Raw genomic sequence first — 19,401 nt, 5'->3', positions numbered from 1 at the left:
ACCTCCCCAGGCTCAGATGATCCTCCCATCCCAGCTTCCTGAGTAGCTGGGACTACAGGCATGTACCACCATGCCTGGTTAACTGTCGTACTTCTTGTAGAAACAGGGTTTCACCATGCTGCCCAGGCTGGTCTCGAACTCTTGGGTACGGAGTCCACCTACCTTGGCCTCCCAAAGTGCTGGGGTTATAGACATAAGCCACTGTGCCCAGACTGTAACTTTCATTACTGGATTTTACAAATAAAAAATGATCATGTCCAATTGCTAGAATAGTTTCTAAACACTCTCAATTTCTATACTTATGCCATTACAAACTAGTAACAAAGGATACTGATTAGCCATTTGTAAGCCACACTTTCAACAGTGATATAGAGATATATTTGAATCTGAAAAAAAAAAGTTCATAATCCACAAGTTGAATGTATTCATGTACTGTATATAGAATTAAACTTTTAAATAGTTTTTTAACGCACATTACACTGGGTGACAGAGGAAGACCCTGTCTCAAAAAAATAATAAAAGCACATTACAAAACGGTATGATAAAAAGATTTTAAACCTTAGACAACTAATATATAGCAAAATGTTAGCATTTAATCTTGTGGTTACAGAATTAAAGATGACTCTTACTTTGTTTCTTTTTGTTTTTTTGTTTTTGAGACAGTCTAGCTCTGTCGCCCAGGCTGGAGTGCAGTAGCACAATCTTGGCTCACTGCAACCTCTGTCTCCCAGGTTCAAGCGATTCTCCTGCCTTAGCCTCCTGAGTAGCTGGGATTACAGGTGCCTGCCACCACACTCAGCTAATTTTTGTATTTTTAGTAGAGACAGGGTTTCACCATGTTGGTCAGACTGGTGTCGAACTCCTAACCTCAAATGATTTACCTGCCTTGGGCTCCCAAAGTGCTGGGATTACAGGTGTGAGCTACCGCGCCCAAACTACTTTGCTTATTTTGCTTATCTTGATTTGCTATGAGCATTATATCTAATGTAAAATAAGTTTTTTACCCAAATTGTTGATGGTTTGGCCTCAAACAAATGTCTTTTCTATTCTTTTATCTCAATCTTTCTCTTGTCCTCTTATAAGTTTGAGGAAATAAAAGCCAAAACCACTTTCCTTCTATATTTATTGCAAGAAGTGCTATAAAACATTTTCAGAACTTTTTTCCTTTTTCAGAACTGTTGATTACCACAGAAGACAACAATCTGTCCAAATGCCTGAATGCCCCGTCCCCAAAATAAGGAGACTAAATCACATGAAACTTACTTTCTCTCAACAATGTTAAGTTTTATACCACAATTTAAAGAGAGAATAAAACTTTTTTTCAAATCCTCATATTTATAAAAATTATCCTGGAGGAAGATGAAGAAATGAGAGATAGGGAGAAACCAAGTGACTATGCATAAATCCACAGAAACGATACAAGGCATATTAAAAGTAAAAAGAAACTATTTAGACAATTCTAAAAGCTCTAAGGTACCTCAAAGATGGGCTATTATTCTGAGCTTCTATATTCCAGTATGCATGTTCTTTACAGGGTTTACAGGCTTTTATTAGACTGACTTATACAAGCACATTATAGTTTCCATTCAGAAGAAATGTAACTATCCCATATGTAGAAAACAGTCATTAACCTGTTTAGATAATGAAAGTAATCACCCAAGGTAAACAAGCAACTTTCTTTTCTTCCAAGTCCTAAAAGATGCCATCTGTTGGCAATCTTCTGACTGCTGCCCCAGCCCCACAGGAAGGGATCAGACTGCTTCAAGGGGACTCCTGAGGAAGAGTGATGCCTCAGGAATCACCATTTCCTGCTTCAGCTGCATTCCCTCTTCTTTGCATTTTTATACTAAATTCCTAGAAATGGAATTGCCAGGTCAAAAACTAACAAAATAATCTGACACAAACTGCCAAAACGTTTTTAAAAAAGATTACCTCAGTTTATATTCCCAGTACCCATACATTTTTAAGGTCACTAACAAATGAGGTTGAAGGCCTCTCCAGACCAGTTATATGTTGAAGTAGAAAGATATCCACTATATATTAAATGAAAAGAGCAAACAGCAGACCAGTATGTAACGTATGATCCAAATTGTACAAAAAGAAAAGTGGAAAGGCCAGGCAAGGTGGCTCATGCCTGTAATCCCAGCACTTATTGGGAGGCCGAGGTGGGCAGATCACTTGAGTACAGGAGTTCAAGACCAGCCTGGGCAACATGGCAAAATCCCGTGTCTACAGAAAAAATACAAAAATTAGTCAGGTGTGGTGGCATGCATCTGTAGTCCCAACTACTTGGGAGACTGAGGTGCGAGGATTGCTTGAGCCCAGGAGATGAAGGGTGCAGTGAGCTGAGATCATGCCACAGCATTCCAGCCTGGGTGAGAGTGTGACTCTCTCTCAAAGAAAAAAAAAAAAAAAAAAAGGTAAATTTAGATAGCTAGATAGATTGATATACATATGCTTGTATATGCATACAAAACTGGACACCCAAGAAATTCACCAGTGGGAGAAAATCTAAGGCGTGACAGAAAAAAGTCATTTTATATCCTTTTTTTAAAAAAATCAAAGTGTGGCAGGACGCAGATGCTCACGCCTATAATCCCAGCACTTTGGGAGGCCAAGGCGGGCAGATAACTTGAAACCAGAAGTTTAAGACCAGCCTGGCCAACATGGCAAAACCCTGTCTCTACTAAAAATACAAAAATTCGCCAGGCATGGTGGTGTGCGCCTGTAATCCCAGCTACTCAAGAGGCTGGGGCACGAGAATCACTTGAACCTGGGAGCCAGAGGTTGCAGTGAGCCAAGATCATGCCACTGCACTCCAGCTGGGGTGACAGAGCGAGACACCATCTCAAAAAAATAAAATAAGGTCGGGTACAGTGGCTCACGCCTATAATCCCAGCACTTTGGAAGGCAGACACAGGCGGATCACCGGAGGTCGAGACCAGCCTGGCCAGCATAGCAAAACCCCATCTCTACTAAAAGTACAAAAATTAGCTGGGCGTGGTGGTGCACGCCTGTAATCCCAGCTGCTCGGGAGGCTGAGGCAAGAGAATTGCTTCAACCTAGGAGACAGAGGCTGCAGTGAGCCAAGACTGCACCATTGCACTCCAGCCTGGGCAACAGAGATTCTGTCTCAAAAAAAAATAAAATAAATAAAATAGGCTAGGCGTGGTGGCTCATGCCTGTAATCCCGGTACTTTGGAAGGCCAAGAGGGGCGGATCACCTGAGGTCAGGAGTTCGAGACCAGTCTGGCCCACATGGGGAAACCCCATGTCTAGTAAAAATACCAAAAATTAGCCAGGCATGGCAGCAGGTGCATGTAATCCCAGCTACTCAGGAGGCTGAGGCAGGAGAATTGCTTGAGCCCAGGAGGCAGAGTTTGCAGTGGGCCAAGATCACACCACCGCACTCCAGCCTGGGCAGTAAGAGCAAAACTCTGTCTCAAAAAAAAAAAAAGGCCGGGCGCGGTGGCTCGAGCCTGTAATCCCAGCACTTTAGGAGGCCGAGATGGGCGGATCATGAGGTCAGGAGATCGAGACCATCCTGGCTAATACGGTGAAACCCCATCTCTACTAAAAAATACAAAAAACTAGCCGGGCGAGGTAGCGGATGCTTGTAGTCCCAGCTACTCAGGAGGCTGAGGCAGGAGAATGGCGTAAACCCGGGAGGCGGAGCTTGCAGTGAGCTGAGATCCAGCCACTGCACTCCAGCCTGGGAGACACGGCAAGACCCCGTCTCAAAAAAAAAAAAAAAAAGAAAGAAAGAAAAAAGAAAAAAAAGAAAAGAAAAAATAAAAAAAACTGAGGTGATATATTACTTTCACAATAAAAAAAAGGGCAAAAACCAGATTTCTTCACTTCTACAAAACAGAGTGACAGATGATCAGTGTTGGTCAGGACACAGAACAAGAGGAATATACAATGCTTGGGGGAACTTGCTAAAAGATGCATATACCCTGTGACACAGCAATCCCTTTCACAGGTACTTGACAAACTCCTGTACGTCCTCAAACCTGCTGACTGGTTTGCAACAGTGTAAGGAGTTTGCACCACAATGTAAATCAGCTATACAGACCCTTGAATAACACAGGTTTTTGTTTGTTTTTAAGGAGACAGGGTCTTGCACTGTTGTACAGTCTGAAGTACAGTTGCTTGATCACAGCTCACTGCAGCCTTGACTTCCTGGGCTTGAGCAATCCTCTCACCTCAGTCTCCCAGGTAGCTAGGACTACAGACGCACATCACTATGCCTGGCTAATTTATTTATTTATTTTTTAAAATTAATTAATTCTTTCTTTTTGAGACAAGTTCACACTCTTTGTCACTCATGCTGGGTGTGGTAGCATATTCACTGGAGCCTCAACCTCCCAGGCTCAAATGATCCTCCCACCTCAGCATCCCAAGCAGCTAGGAACACAAGTGTGCACCATTACGCCCTGCTAATCTTTGTTTATTTTTAGGAGAGATGCCAGGCTGATCTCTAACTCCTTGGCTCAGGCCATCCTCATGCTTCCAACTTCCCCAAGTGTTGGGATTATGGGTGCAAGCCACTGGACTCAGCAACAACACAAGTCCACTTACACGTGGATTTTCTCCCACCTCTGCCACCCCTGAGATGGCCAGACTAACCCTTCATCTTCTTTCTCCCTCCTCCTCAGCCTACTCAATGTGAAGACAAGGATGAAGACCTTTATGATGGTCCACTTCCACTTAATAAACAGTAGATATATTTTCCCTTCCTTATGATTTTCTTAGTATTTTCTTTCTTCTAGATTATTTTAAGAATATAGTATATGACAAATATACAAAATACATGCTAATCAACCATTTATGTTATCGGTAAAGCTTCTGAACAATAGGCTATTTGTATTTAAGTTTTGGGGGAGTCAAAAATTATACATGGGCCGGACACAGTGGCTCAGACTTGTAATCCCAGTTCTTTGGGAGGCTGAGGGGGGAAGACAGCTTGGGGCCAAGAGTTTAGGACCAGCCTGAGCAATACAGCAACACCTCATCTCTACAAAAATCATAAAAATTAGCCAGGCATGGTGGTGCGCACCTAGTCCTAGCTACTAGGGAGGCTGGGGCACGGGAGGACTGCTTGAGCCCAAGAGTTTGAGGCTGCAGTGAGTCATGATCACACCACTGCACTCCAGCAGGGGCCACAGAGCAAGACCCTATCTCGTAAAAAAAAAAAAAAGAAAAAGAAAAAGAAAAGAAAAGAAAAAAGTTATACATGTATTTTTGACTGCATGGGGGGGGGGGGCGGTCAGTGCCTCAACCCCCACACTGTCCAAGAGTCAAGTCATATTTCACTATAATGATGTTTAATTCAGCTGTCTTTTTAAATAATAAATAGCAAGACTGTCTTAAGTGCGTTGATTTACATTCTGGCACAAGCTTCTTATTTTGTCATGAATTGCCAATAAGTGCACTAAGAGAATATCAGAATGTTCACAGCAGCACCTTTGTAAAAGCAAAAACCTGGAAACAGCCCAATAGTCCCAATGGTAGAATTGACAAATAAATTAAGTATATGCATATAATTTACACTAGAGTGAAAATGGTGGAATTACAGCGATCTATAAAAATGTGGGTTTTTTTAAAAAAGTGAGTCAAAGAAAAAAATGTTTCCATTTATACAGAAGTTCAGAAATATCAAAACTAAACAATTATGTTAGTTTTTTTTTAAGTAAATAAAGTCAAGGGAATGATAAATACAAAGTTTAGATTAGTGGCTACCTCTGAAGGGAGGGAAAAGAAGGGAGCAGAGTGGGATACGCAGAGAATTTCAAAGGTCATGACAACATTCTTTTTTTATAAATTTGTACGGTGAGTACACTTTTTTTTTTTTTACCTTACACATACTCAACAATTTTTAAATATCTAACACAGTATTAAAAAAATGTTTTATAACTGCCTAAAATCACTATTCCTCCTCCCTCATTCTAGTCCCTTGGTTCGCTCCAGCTTACCTGGTAGCTAGGTGTTACAGAGTACTGAATTCCTGTGGCTGACTGCATGGTCTCAGACACTGCTTCATACACAGGAGGGGCAGGGGCAAGCACCCGGTGCTGGTGAGGAAAAGCCTCTGTGCTGCCAGGGATCCGACGCTGCTGGGCTGCATACACCGGTGACTCCTGGTCATCCAAACGCCGCTTCATTCTGCACTCATGCTCAGGGATGCACTACAAAACCTGCAGAAACCAAAAGCAATAGCATGCAAGTCAATTCTCACGCCAGTATGATGTACCTAACTTAGGACCAGTCACCCAAGTTTAGTAAAAGCTTGACTCCTAGAACTGATCATCTGTTTCATCTTAGTGACGTTTAAGTGTATGTGGGCATACCGCCCAACCACAGTGAACAAGTTATAAATGAAAAACACATTTAAATAACATAGTTTTAATTAATTTGGTACTGTGAAGTTGAAAAATAGGCTCCAATTTAAAAATACAAACACAACCTTTTTTCCCATTATTCTCTAGTTTTCTCCTCCAGTGCTATCACTCCTAATATTAATTACATATCCACATGCTGCAAAAATATTCAAGCACTTCTTCTTAAATCCTCTCAAAACCTACTACTATAATTGTGGTCTAATTTAAAATTTGTTTCAACAATTAAAACGGTATCATGGAAAGAACACTGTGCCAGGAATGGGAAGACAAAGATTCTAGACTTGCCAATTTAAAATGCTATGTAATTTCAACAAGTTCCCCGTTCTATGTGAATTTGTTTCTCCAACTATAAAATAAGAAAGTTGGAACAGATCACGCCTCAGTTTTCTTCTGGTTCTAACAGTTATAAGAAGAGATTCTCTTAGCTTAATAATACCTCTGTGGGAGACAATTTCCTTCCTGCAGGACAGAAAAAGTCTACGAACATTTGGCCCTGGAATCTATTTGGGTCTTCGGAGTCTTTCCACATCAGTATCACTAACACAAGCGTAACACACCATCAGTGAGAAAGAATGCATCAGCCATCCAAAGAAAAAAGGCCCCACCACTTTTCCAGTCCCCAAAAAATCTCTTAAATAAGACACTACTGCTATGGAAAGAAGATAAAAATTACAGTAATAGTGGGAGATCTGGCAAACCACTCCCCTCATCTAAAGTAAGGTATGTTAAAAAAATAATAATCATCTTTACCTAATTCTTAAGTCTACCCAAGATCTTTTCTTTAGCCTCTGGGAGCACACAAACCCTGAAGGCAAAGTAGTCTTTACAAGGACTCTCCATGGCTGTTTCACCTTTTCTTTGTCCTCAAGATAGTCCTAAATCTGGCTGCCACTCTAATCCTTAGATCTGAAATCCTGTCTCAGGTTTTTCTCACATTTCACACACCTAAGTGGGACCCTGACACAGCAGCACAACTGATTAATTTGCAAGCTAGCCACTTTTATCTTTCTGTAAACTCGAGCCACAAATACGTTCTCTGTGGCCTATATAACTTCAGACTAAGTCTCTCAGCTTTGTGTGAACTCAGTTAAATGGAGTTGAGAACGTTTCTGACAGCTGCTGCGAAGAAGTAATTTAAAATGTCTTAGCTAGTTATGCTTTCCTAGGTTTTTCTAGTACGAAGTAGCATGTTTAGCTTAGTATTCCAAAAGCTTTTAGACATATTAAGAGGTTGAGAATATAGATTTATGCATGCTATTTGATATTTGCAGAGCCACTAATCAACTACAAACACTAAACCTCAACGTGCTTTGGGATGAGGAACTGGGTTTAATCATAGGTAGAGTAAAACGTCTTTTTGGCTATTTCTTATATATGTTCATGACTTTCAGTGGTTTGGTCTTGGGTTCTGTTGGTTGAAAACTGATGCTTAATTCATCGGAGACTAACCTCTATAACCAAAAATGAAGTCAATACTTTATAGGCTGGATGCAGTGGCTCACACCTGTAATCCTAGAACTTTGGGAAGCTGAGGCAGGCAGATCACCTAAGGTCAGGAGTTCAGGACCAGCCTGGTCAACACGGTGAAATGGTGTCTCCAGTAAAAATACGAAAATTAGTGTGATGGCGCACACCTGTAATCCCTGCTACTTGGGAGGCTAAGGCACGAGAATTGCTTGAATCCAAAAGGCAGAGGTTGCAGTGAGTGGAGGTCCTGGGCAACAGACTGGGACCTGGGCAACAGACTGGGAATCTGTCTCAAAACAAAACAAAAACAAAAAACAATTATAGAAATGTTATGATAGGGCAGCACTGGGTTTAAAAAAAAAAACTTTATAGGCTGGTCACAGTGGCTCACACCTGTAATTCCAGCACTTTGGGAGGCCGTGGTGGATGGATCACCTGAGGTCAGGAGTTTGAGAACAGCCAGGCCAACATGGTGAAACCCTATTTCTACTAAAAATACAAAATTAGCCAGGCATAATAGCATGTGCCTGTAATTCCGGCTACTCAGGAGGCTGAGGAAGGAGAATCGCTTGAACCTGCGAGGAGGAGGTTGCAATGAGCAAGACTGCACCACTACACTCCAGGCTGGGCGACAGAGCGACTCTGTCTCAAAAAACAACAACAAAAAACTTAATAAATAATAAGCCAAAATCAGATGTGAAGAGCACAGCACGACTATAGAAAAAACACTAGAGTACCTTTTAAGAACTGGATTCTATTGGATGGGAGAATGTTTGAGGGCAAAAAATAAAAACAAACAAAAAAGAACTGGATTCTACTCCAAACTCTATCTACCATGAAGCTTTCTAATTTTGGCCCTGTTTTCAAACAGGAGCAAAAGGAGGGGATCAGCCTACATTAGTGATTTCCAAATGCTGGTTTATGAACCAGTCTATAAGGAAAAAGAAAAAGTGAACTTTTCATAGTATCACAGTATTATGGTTTATTCTGATATCATATCCTATCTTTTGGCTGTTAAAATATCCGTTTGTTTTATAAAGCGATTGGGATTTCATATGGTACTTAACTTCATCCACCTCCAGAGTTTGCTTTCCATACCACCTCTACAACACTGCAGAGGCTGAACTTTCTCTGAACCATACTTTATTTCTTTAACAATTATCACTCACGGCCGGGCGCGGTGGCTCAAGCCTGTAATCCCAGCACTTTGGGAGGCCGAGACGGGCGGATCACGAGGTCAGGAGATCAAGACCATCCTGACTAACATGGTGAAACCCCGTCTCTACTAAAAATATAAAAAACTAGCCGGGCGAGGTGGTGGGCGCCTGTAGTCCCAGCTACTCCGGAGGCTGAGGCAGGAGAATGGTGTAAACCCGGGAGGCGGAGCTTGCAGTGAGCTGAGATCCCGCCACTGTACTCCAGCCTGGGTGACAGAGCCAGACTCCGTCTCAAAAAAAAAAAAAAAAAAAACAATTATCACTCACAGTTCTATTCCTAACTCTCTCTCTCAAATACATTGCTTCCACTCTAATCATACCCCTTGTTTCAGGGCCTGATCATCCTTCACAACAACTTTATAAGCAAGGTGTTCTCTATGAATGAGGAAATTGAAACACAAAGATTAAGTAAACCGCCCAAGGTTGCACAGCTAGTAAGAGGCAACGCTGGGATATAAATCCAGGAAATCGGTCTCCAGAGCCTGGCTCTTAACTACTTCACTACCTTACCTCTTATAGAAGAGAAGAAATGAAGGAAGAGTCCCTTTACTTATTTAAGGCACACATGCAGGGGGCAAGTTCAGCTGTTTTTAACCTTTCACACACTTAGCTAACTCATCCTTCTTCAGCCTAAACCTAATAAAGCAGAAATGCTTCAGTAGCATTCATTCATTAAAAGCAAATGCTTACTGAGTAGATATGAAGTCCGTATGATTTCAGCCCTTGCCCTCTAAAAGTATAAAAACTAGTTGGGGAAACCATACATAGCCTCACTAGTAATAAAAAATGTGTAAAGTAGGCCGGGCGCGGTGGCTCATGCCTGTAATCCCAGCACTTTGGGAGGCCGAGGTGGGCGGATCACTTGAGGTCAGGAGTTCAAGACCATGCTGGCCAACATGGTGAAACCCTCCCTCTACTAAAAATACAAAAATTAGCCGGGTGTGGTGGTGGGCGCCTGTAATCCCAGCTACTCAGAGGCTGAAGCATGAGAATCACTTGAACCTGGGAGGCGGAGGTTGCAGTGAGCTGAGATGACGCCATTGCACTCCAGCCTGGGCAACAGAGCAGAACTAAGTCTCAAAATAAATAAATAAATAAAAAAGGCTGGGCACCGTGGCTCACACCTGCAATCCCAGCACTTTGGTTGGCCGAGGTGAATGGATCATCTGAGGTCGGGAGTTCGAGACCAGCCTGATCAACATGGAGAAACTCCGTCTCTACTAAAAATACAAAATAGCCGGGTGTGGTGGTGCATGCCTGTCATCCCAGCTACTCCAGAGGCTGAGGCAGGAGAACTGCTTGAACCTGGGAGGCAGAGATTGCAGTGACCCGAGATCACGCCATTGCACTCCAGCCTGGGCAACAAGAGCGAAACTCCACCTCGGGAAAAAAAAAAAAAGTAATCTACTCCAAAGCAATTTAAAAAAAAATGATGCAGTGTGGGTAAGGACACAGGGAAACACTGATGGAGGAGGCTTTAATTGGTACAGCCTATTTAGTTGGCAACTTGTAGGTATTTATTAAAATTTTAAATGTGCATACCCATTCCATGCATATTATGGAAAACTATGTAAGAATCAGATCAAAGTTTATCTACAAATATAAATAATGAACTCTAAAACATACTAGATTTTGGAATACTAAAACTAGCAATTCCACTTTCAGATCTCTATCCTACACATCTGCCGAGTATATTTATTGCAGCAAAGTATGAAAATCTAAATGTATATCAACAGCTAAATAAACGTGATCATGCATATTATGCAAAACTATGTAGGAATCAGAAAGATCAGGGTTTATCCACAAGTACAAAGAATGAACTCTAAGACATACTAAGTGAAAATAGCAGGCTAGGTCGGATACGGGGGCTTACACCTATAATCCCAGCACTTTGGGAGGCCAAGGCGGGTGGATCACCTGAGGTTGGGAGTTCGAGACCAACCTGACCAACATGCAGAAACCCTGTATCTACTAAAAACACACAAACATTAGTCGGGCGTGGTGGTGCATGCCTGTAATCCCAACTACTCGGGAGGCTAAGGCAGGAGAATCGCTGAACCCAGGAGGTAGAGGTTGAGGTGAGCCAAGACAGTGCCATTGCACATTCCAGCCTGGGTAACAAGAGTGAAACTACATCTCCAAAAAAAAAAAAAAGAAAACAGTAAGCTGTAGAATACATATAGCATGATCTCATGTATGTATACACACACAAAACGTACTAAAGATTTGTACATTTTATTATATGCAACATTTGCATCGAAAGAAAAACGTGGCTGGGCACAGTGACTCATGCCTGTAATCCCAACACTTTGGGAAGCTGAGGCTCAAGGATGGCTTGAGCCCAGGAGCTCGAGACCAGTCTGGGCAACAATGGGATGACCCTGTCTCTACAAAATAAAAAAAAAAATTTTAGCTGGAAGTGTTGGTGTACAACTATAGCACTAGCTACTCCAGGGACTGAGGTGGAAGGATCGCTTGACCGCAGAAGTTGAGTTTGCAAGGTTGTAGTGAGCAGTGATCATGTCAATGCACTCCATCCTGGGCAACAGAGCGAGACACCGAGACTCCGTCTCAAAAAAAAAAAAAAAAGAAAAAGAAAAAACATGAAAAACATGCTAGCGAGGCACAGTGGCTCACAAAGTACCTGTAATCCCAGCACTTTGGGAGGCTGAAGCAGGTGTCTCTTGAGCACAGGAGTTCAAGACCAGCCTGGACAACATAGCGAGACTGTCTTTACAAAAAATACAAAATTAGCTATGCATGGTGGCATGCACCTGTAGTCCCAGCTATTTAGGGGGCTGAGATGGGAGGATCACGTGAGCCCAGGAGATGGAGGTTAAGGTAAGCTGAATCTTGCTACTGCACTCCAGCCTGGGCAAAAAAGAAAAATGCTACAAACAATATTAAACTCTAGATAATGATAAACATGCTCAAGTACTTAGATGAAGTATACTAATGTCTGCGATTTATTTTGAAATACATCAAAAAATTAGATTCATTGATGGAGGGATGGATAGGTGGACACGCATATGTTAAACCAAGTAGTAGAAAAATGATAATGGTAAAATCTAGGTAGTGTGTATATGGGTGTTCATTATATTTACTAAAATTCTATCAACTTTGTTGTATATTTGGAAATTTTCTTGATAAAGTCTTGGGGAAAAAAAATCCACAGATTCTGAGGGTTAGGAAAAAAAAAAAACAGGAAGAAAAGCCAACAATACAAACCAGCTCCCGAGTGTAAAACATAAGTACTATAAATTGGGAAAGGGGTACAGACATGTACACTTGGGAAGACTCTATAAAGGTAAATAATCAGCTACATCTTTAAAATTAGAGATGAATTAGAACACAGGGGTATAGAGCATGAAATTAAAATATTATAGTAAGTTTAGACATATAGGCAATAGTTATTTACAATCTTTGCCAAGTCATTCATCCCATAAGTAATTAGCAAGTGTGTACGTCATACCTGGCGCTGTGCGGAGGGTTAGAAGTCCAGCACTGAGTCAGAAATTTCCTCCCTGACAACAGCCAAGTCTTCCATATATGACTGCTATCAGCTGACATCCTCCTCGCAACAATCCTGTCAGATAGGCAGTCCCAGAACCCTTTTTTTTTTTTTGCAATAGTGTACCATTATGTCCATCAGGCTGGAGTGCAGCAGTGCAATCACGGCTCACTGCATCCCCAACCTCCTGGGCTCAAGTAATCCTCCCACCTCAGCCTCCCAAGTAGCTGGGACATAGGCAGCGCCACCATACCCGGCTAACTTTTGTATTTTGTACAGACAGGGTCTCGCTATGCTGCCCAGGGTGGTCTCGAACTCCTGGCCTCAAACAATCCTCCTGCCTTGGCCTCCCAAAATGCTGGGAGTATAGGCATGAGCCACTGCGATCAGTCAGAGCCCTCTTCTTTTCAGGGAAACTGATACTCAAATAACTTGTTCAAGGTCACATACCTAGCTAAAGGAGGAAGAGGTTGAATTCTTCCTCCTTGGAATATATGACCAATCTAAAGCAGAAACATTGGACAGATCATAAAACCACCCTTGCAGAGGGGTACAGTATAATTCTAGAATATAAAATATTTGAAAGCCAAACGATGGAACCACAAAGTCAGTCACAAAAGTATCGTCAAGTCCTGCTTCAGCCAACATGGTTGGTCTCCAACTGTTTCAAATTTGGAGTTTACAGTACTATCGTAAGTCTAGTCTATGAAAACATTATAAAAAGAAAAAAAAAAGCACTTTGACGTATAGAAACTATGGAGAGAAGACTAAATAATGGCAGCAGAACATGTAAAAGTCACCTGGCGGGCACAGTGGCTTGTGCCTGTAATCCTAGCACTTTGGGTGACTGAGGAGGAAGGATCATTTGAGGCCAGCAGGTGGAGGTTACATTAACCAAGATTGCACCACTGCACTCCAGCCTGAGTGACAGAGGAAGATCCCAAACACGCACACACACAAAAACAACTACAAGTCCTAAAAGTCACCTGGCCATGTATTATAATAAAAGGTGGGGGCTGGGCATGGTGGCCCACATCTGTAATCCTAGCACTTTGGGAGGCTGAGGTGGGCAAATCACTTGAGGTCAGGAGTTCTAAACCAGTCTGGCCAACATGGTGAAACCCTGTCTTTACTAAAATACGAAAAACAAATTAGCCGGGTGTGGTTGTGGGTGCCTGTAACCTCAACTACTCAGGAGGCTGAGACACAAGAATCGCTTGAACCCAGGGTGTGGAGGCTGCAGTGAGCTGAGGTCACTCACTGCATTCTAGCCTGGTCGACAGACCAAGACTCCATCTCAAAAAAAAAACAGGTGGGATGCTGGGCGTAGTGGCTCACATATGTAACCCTAGCACTTTGGGAGGCCATGGTGGGAGGAGTCCAGGAGTTTGCTTGAGTCCAGGAGTTTGAGATAAGCCTGGGCAACAAAGTGAGACACCATATCTACAAAAAAAATTAAAAATTAGCTGGGCATGGTAGTGAGAGCCTGTAGTCTTTGCTGCTTAGGAAGCTGAGGTGGGAAGATCACTTGAGCCTGGGAGGTCGAGGCTACAGGTAGCTGTGATTATGCCACTGTACTCCAGCATGGATGATGGAATAAGATCCTGTCTCAAAAAAACAAAAGTCTATCCTGGTCAGTTTGTTTAAATGCATACTCTTAGAACAAAAAAATAAAATAAATAAATAAATAAATGCATACTCTTTATTTTTTATAAATGCATACTCTTGATACAATGGAAAGTTTCTCTTCAAAAGCAAACTTCTATCAAAGTTATTAAGTCAATGTAACTTCAACCCAGTGCAAATTTGAGTGGTCTAATTCACAATTTGTCCAGAAGTCCATCTCTGGTTTAAAATCTGCTAAGAAAGAATCTATTACAGAATGAAAGGCACTCTATTTAGATTTCCTATAGTGATTAGAATTATTACTTGGCAAAATTAACAACCAGTTCTTCTCAAAAGACACCATTAGATCTAATATCCAAGCCTCCTTTGAACTCAGTTTTTACATTCTTCTAATGCAGCAGTCCTCAACTACGGGAGATTCTGCCTCCCCAGGGCACATGTAGTAATGATGGAAGACATTTTTGGTTGTCACAACTCAGGAGGATGGAGTGCTACTGGTATCTCACAGGTAGTGTAAAAGGATGTTGTCAAACATCCTACAATGGACATGACAGTCTCCTCACAACAAATTATTTGTCCCCAAATGTCAACAGTGTGCCAAAGTTGAGAAACCTAAATCTAATCATAACCCCAAATGTCATGTGTGTGTGTGTGTGTGTGTGTGTGTGTATATATTATTTTTTAGATAGAGTCTTGCTCTGTCACCCAGGCTGGAGTGCAGTGACGCAATCTCGGCTCACTGCAAGCTCCACCTCCCAGGTTCACACCATTCTGCGGCCTCAGCCTCCCGAGTAGCTGGAACTACAGGTGCCTGCCACCACACCCAGCTAATTGTTTTTTGTGTGTTTTTTTTTAGTAGAGACGGGGTTTTACCGTGTTAGCCAGGATGGTCTCAATCTCCTGACCTCGTGATCTGCCTGCCTCAGCCTCCCAAAGTGCTGGGATTATAGGCGTGAGCCACTGCTCCCGGCCTTGTCATGTATCTTTTGTGAGCTTTGGTGGGATTATCTTATGCTGTGGCTTGACAAATTATACAAAGGTAGTCCAAGACAGTCATCTTGGTTATGGAACATCAATGCTTTTTTTTTTTTTTAAGACGGAGTTTCACTCTTGTTGCCCAGACTGGAGTGCAATGGTGTGGTCTTGGCTCACTGGGACCTCTGCCTTCTGGGTTTACGTGATTCTCCTGCCTCAGCCTCCCAAGTAGCTGCGATTACAGGCACCTGCCACCACACTCGGCTAATCTTTGTATTTTTAGTAGATATGGGGTTTCACCATGTTGGCCAGGCTGGTCTGGAGCTCCTGACCTCAGGTGATCCACTTGCCTCAGCCTCCCAAAGTGCTGGGATTACAGGCGTGAGCCACTGCACCCGACCATCAGTGCTTCTTTTACGGCATATGATACACCTTTAACCCGCATTATACCATTATACATTGGACAGACACTCTGGCGTAGTTTTTTAGAACTCTTTTTTTACACCTGGTCCCCTTTCATCCCTTTCTTGGTTTCCTGTCAGGTTTGATCTGTAAAACTCTTCTGACACAAAATTTTACAGCTGTTCTGATACCATAATGCTCACTGAGTCTATAAAAAAAAATTAAAAATAAGGCCAGGTGTGGTGGCTCACACCTGTAATTCCAGCACTTTGGGAGGCTGAGGCGGGTGGATTTTGAGAACAGGAGTTTGAGAACAGCCTGGTCAACAGGGTGAAACCCCATCTCTACTAAAAATACAAAAATTAGCCAGGTGTGGTAGCGGGCACCTGTAATCCCAGCTACTTTGGAGGCTGAGGCAGGAGAATCACTTGAACCCGGGAGGTGGAGGTTGCAGTGAGCCAAGGTCGCGCCATTGCACTCCAGCCTGGGCAACAGAGCAAGACTCCCTCTCAAAAATAAAAATAAAACATAAAAATACTATTATTACTTACTATTTTAATAAGAATATAAGTAGCAATTTCCTTTTTTTTTTTTTTTTGAGACAAAGTCTCACTCTGTCACCCAGGCTGGAGCACAGTGGTGCAATCTCAATTCACTGTAACCTCTGCCTCCCAGGTTCAAGCAATTCCCATGCCTCAGCCTCCCAAGTAGCTGAAATTACAGGTGTGTGCCACCACACTTGGTTAATTTTTGTATTTTTAGTAGAGATGGGATTTTACCATGTTGGCCAGGCTGGTCTCAAACTCCTGACCTCAAGTGATCTGCCCGCTTCAGCCTCCCAAAGTGCTGGGATTACAGGCGTGAGCCATCGTGCCCAGCCTTAAGTAGCAAATCTAAATTTTTATTCCGTACTTTCCTGGGCACTGGGGGATATAAATATCCAAAATGTGCAACATCCTTTAAAATGCAACCAACTACTCATCAAATATCATGCAAGAACCTGGAATATAGCCATTCTATAAATTTTTTCTTTCTTTTAAGAAACAGGGGGTCGGGTGCGGTGGCTCATGCCTATAATCCCAGCACTTTGGAAGGCTGAGGTGGGCAAATCACAATGTCAGGAGATTGAGACCATCCTGGCTAACACGGTGAAACCCTGTCTCTACTAAAAATACAAAAAATTAGCCAGGCGTGGTGGCGGGCGCCTGTAGTCCCAGCTACTCGGGAGGCTGAGGCAGGAGAATGGCGTGAACCTGGGAGGCAGAGCTTGCAGTGAGCTGAGATCGCACCACCGCACTCCAGCCTGGGTGACAGAACAAAGACTCTGTCTCACAAAAAAAAAAAAAAAAAGAAAAAAGAAAAAGAAACAGGGTCAGCTGGGCACAGTGGCTCACGCCTATAATTCCAGTACTTTGGGAGGCCAACTCAGGTGGATCACGTGAGGTGAGGAGCTCAAGACCAGCCTAGCCAATATGGTGAAACCCCATCTTTACTAAAAAAACACAAAAATTAGCCGGGCATGGTGACATGCGCCTATAATCCCAGCTACTCAGGAAGCTGAGGCAGTAGAATTGCTTGAACTTGGAAGGTGGAGGTTGACCAAGATCTTGCCACTACACTGCAGCATGAGCAACAGAGCCAGACTCCGTCTCAAAAACAAAAAACAAAAAACAAACAAACAAAACAGTGTCTTGCTCCATTGCCCAGGCTGGAGTACAGTGGCATGATCATAGCTCATTACAGACTGCTGGGCTCAAATAATCCTCCCACCTCAGCTTCCTGAGTAGCTGGGACTACAGAGTGGCTAATTAAAAAAAAAATTTTTTTTGGAGACAGGGTCTCCCTACATTGCACAGGCCAGTCGTGAACTCCTGGCCACAAGCGATCCTCCTGCCTCAGCCTCCCGAGTAGCTGGTACACACCACTACACTTGGCTTCCACTCTGTAAACAGGTACACACCACTACGCTTGGCTTCCATTTTGCAAATTCTGATTCCAGGTTTCAGGTACAGCTCTAGTAAGGTTCTAGCTTATCACCTCTGGGTCTTTCTTTCCCTTTCTGCCCATGCATCATCAAATGAAATACTTTGAAAACTCACTTCATAATTTTGTCGGAGAGAACAGTCATCTTCTTTGCTCCATAATTGTAAGCGTTCTCATTTTTAGACTAATAAATGACAATCAGAATGAACAATCCAGGCTGGGCGCGGTGGCTCACACCTCTAATTCCAGCACTCTCAGAGGCCAAGGTGGGTGGATCACGAAGTCAGGAGACAGAGACCATCCTGGCTAAAATGGTGAAACCCCATCTCTACCAAAAATACAAAAAATTAGCCAGGCATGGTGGCATGCACCTGTAGTCCCAGCTACTCGGGAGGCTGAGGCAGAAGAATCGCTTGAACCTGGGAGGCAGAGGTTGCAAGTGAGCCAAGATCGCGCCACTGCACTCCAGCCTGGGCAACAAGAGTGAGACTCTATCTCAGAAAAAAAAAAAAAAAAAAAAAATTCCAATTTTTTTTTTTTCATTTTTACACACTTTTTCATTCTAACCACCTATATACATATACATAACTTTGGCACCTGTCCATTTACAAACTGCATCAACTAAGTTTTTGAACAAATATCCTGAAAGATGAAAGAATACTATCATACATCTTTTTGGCAAAGTGCAGTGGTTTTTTTTTTATTTCTTAAAAACAGAATCTCACTATGTTGCCCAGGCTGGTCTCGAACTTCTGGGCTCAAGCGATCCTCCCACCTCAGCCTCCCAAGAAGTTGGGATTGCAGGCATATGCCACTGCACCCAGACCAGTTCTGATTCTTATAAAAAGAAAATCACATTCTAGCTGGGTGCCTGTAGTTCCAGTTATCTAGGGGGAATGAAGCTTGAGCTCATGAATCTAAATCCAGCCTGGGCAACATAGTAAGACAGATCCCATCTTTAAAAAAATAAAAAATAAAAATAAAAAAAATCACCATCGGGCACGGTGGCTCACAACTGTAATCCCAGCACTTTGGGAGGCCAAGGCAAGTGGATCCTGAGGTTGGGAGTTTGAAATCAGCCTGACCAACATGGAGAAACCCCATCTTCTACTAAAAATACCAAAAATTAGCCAGGCATGGTGGTACATGCCTGTAATCCCAGCCACTCGGGAGGCTAAGGCAGGAGAATCCCTTGAACCCAGGAGGCAGAAGTTGCAGTGAGCCGAGATTGTGCTATGAACCTCCGGCCTGGGCAACAAGAGCAAAGCTCCGTCTCAAAAAAAAAATAATAATAATAATCACATTCTAAACTCATCTAGGGTACAGTCACATATGTATATGGGTGGAAACAGGATCCTGCTATGTTGCCCAGCCTGGTTTTGAAGTACTGGGCTCAAGTGATCCTCCTATCCCAGCCTCCCAAGATGCTGGGAATATAGGTGCACACCACCATGCCTGGCTGAAGACTCGTATTTTACAACTTGGTTTATATAACTTTACCATCATCCTAACAGTCTAGAGTACTACTGTCACACAGCATTCATCTACAAGTTCCTCCGAAATGTCTTCTATGGTCAGTTTTCTTCTCTTTGCCATTATAGGAGGAAAATGAAAAACTATGGATTTTTAAATATGTCCAATGAAAGCTTAAAAGTTGAAAAATAGTACGAAAATTACCATGTACTCCTTCCCCTAGATTTTCCAAATGTTAACATCTTACATAATGTTTAAGATGGTATCTCCCAACTTCTTTTATACTTTCTTGAAAGATGCTGTAGGCTGGGCATGATGGCTCATACCTGGAATTCCAGCACTTTGG

The 19,401-nt window shown here is 42.6% G+C and overlaps 2 protein-coding genes across 7 annotated transcripts in view; both read right to left on the bottom strand.

The window, feature by feature from the left end:
• The window catches only part of PML (promyelocytic leukemia), a 551,773-nt gene that overhangs the window by 124,653 nt on the left and 407,719 nt on the right, over positions 1–19,401 (bottom strand). The window lies entirely within an intron of this gene.
• SIN3A (SIN3 transcription regulator family member A) overlaps positions 1–19,401 on the bottom strand; it is an 89,939-nt gene that overhangs the window by 56,415 nt on the left and 14,123 nt on the right. For all 6 annotated transcript variants that reach the window (XM_023196656.2, XM_023196655.2, XM_023196658.2 and 3 more), the window contains exon 2: positions 5,976–6,197. In XM_023196656.2, the coding sequence (XP_023052424.1) occupies positions 5,976–6,164 (189 nt within the window). In that variant the 5' untranslated portion in view covers positions 6,165–6,197. The remainder of the gene's footprint in view (positions 1–5,975; positions 6,198–19,401) is intronic.

The sequence above is a fragment of the Piliocolobus tephrosceles genome, chromosome 6 (genome assembly GCF_002776525.5).
Source record: "Piliocolobus tephrosceles isolate RC106 chromosome 6, ASM277652v3, whole genome shotgun sequence".
NCBI classification, from domain to species: Eukaryota; Metazoa; Chordata; class Mammalia; order Primates; family Cercopithecidae; genus Piliocolobus; species Piliocolobus tephrosceles.
Note: the sequence above shows the minus strand (reverse complement) of the source record. Positions and strands in the feature narration are given on the sequence as shown.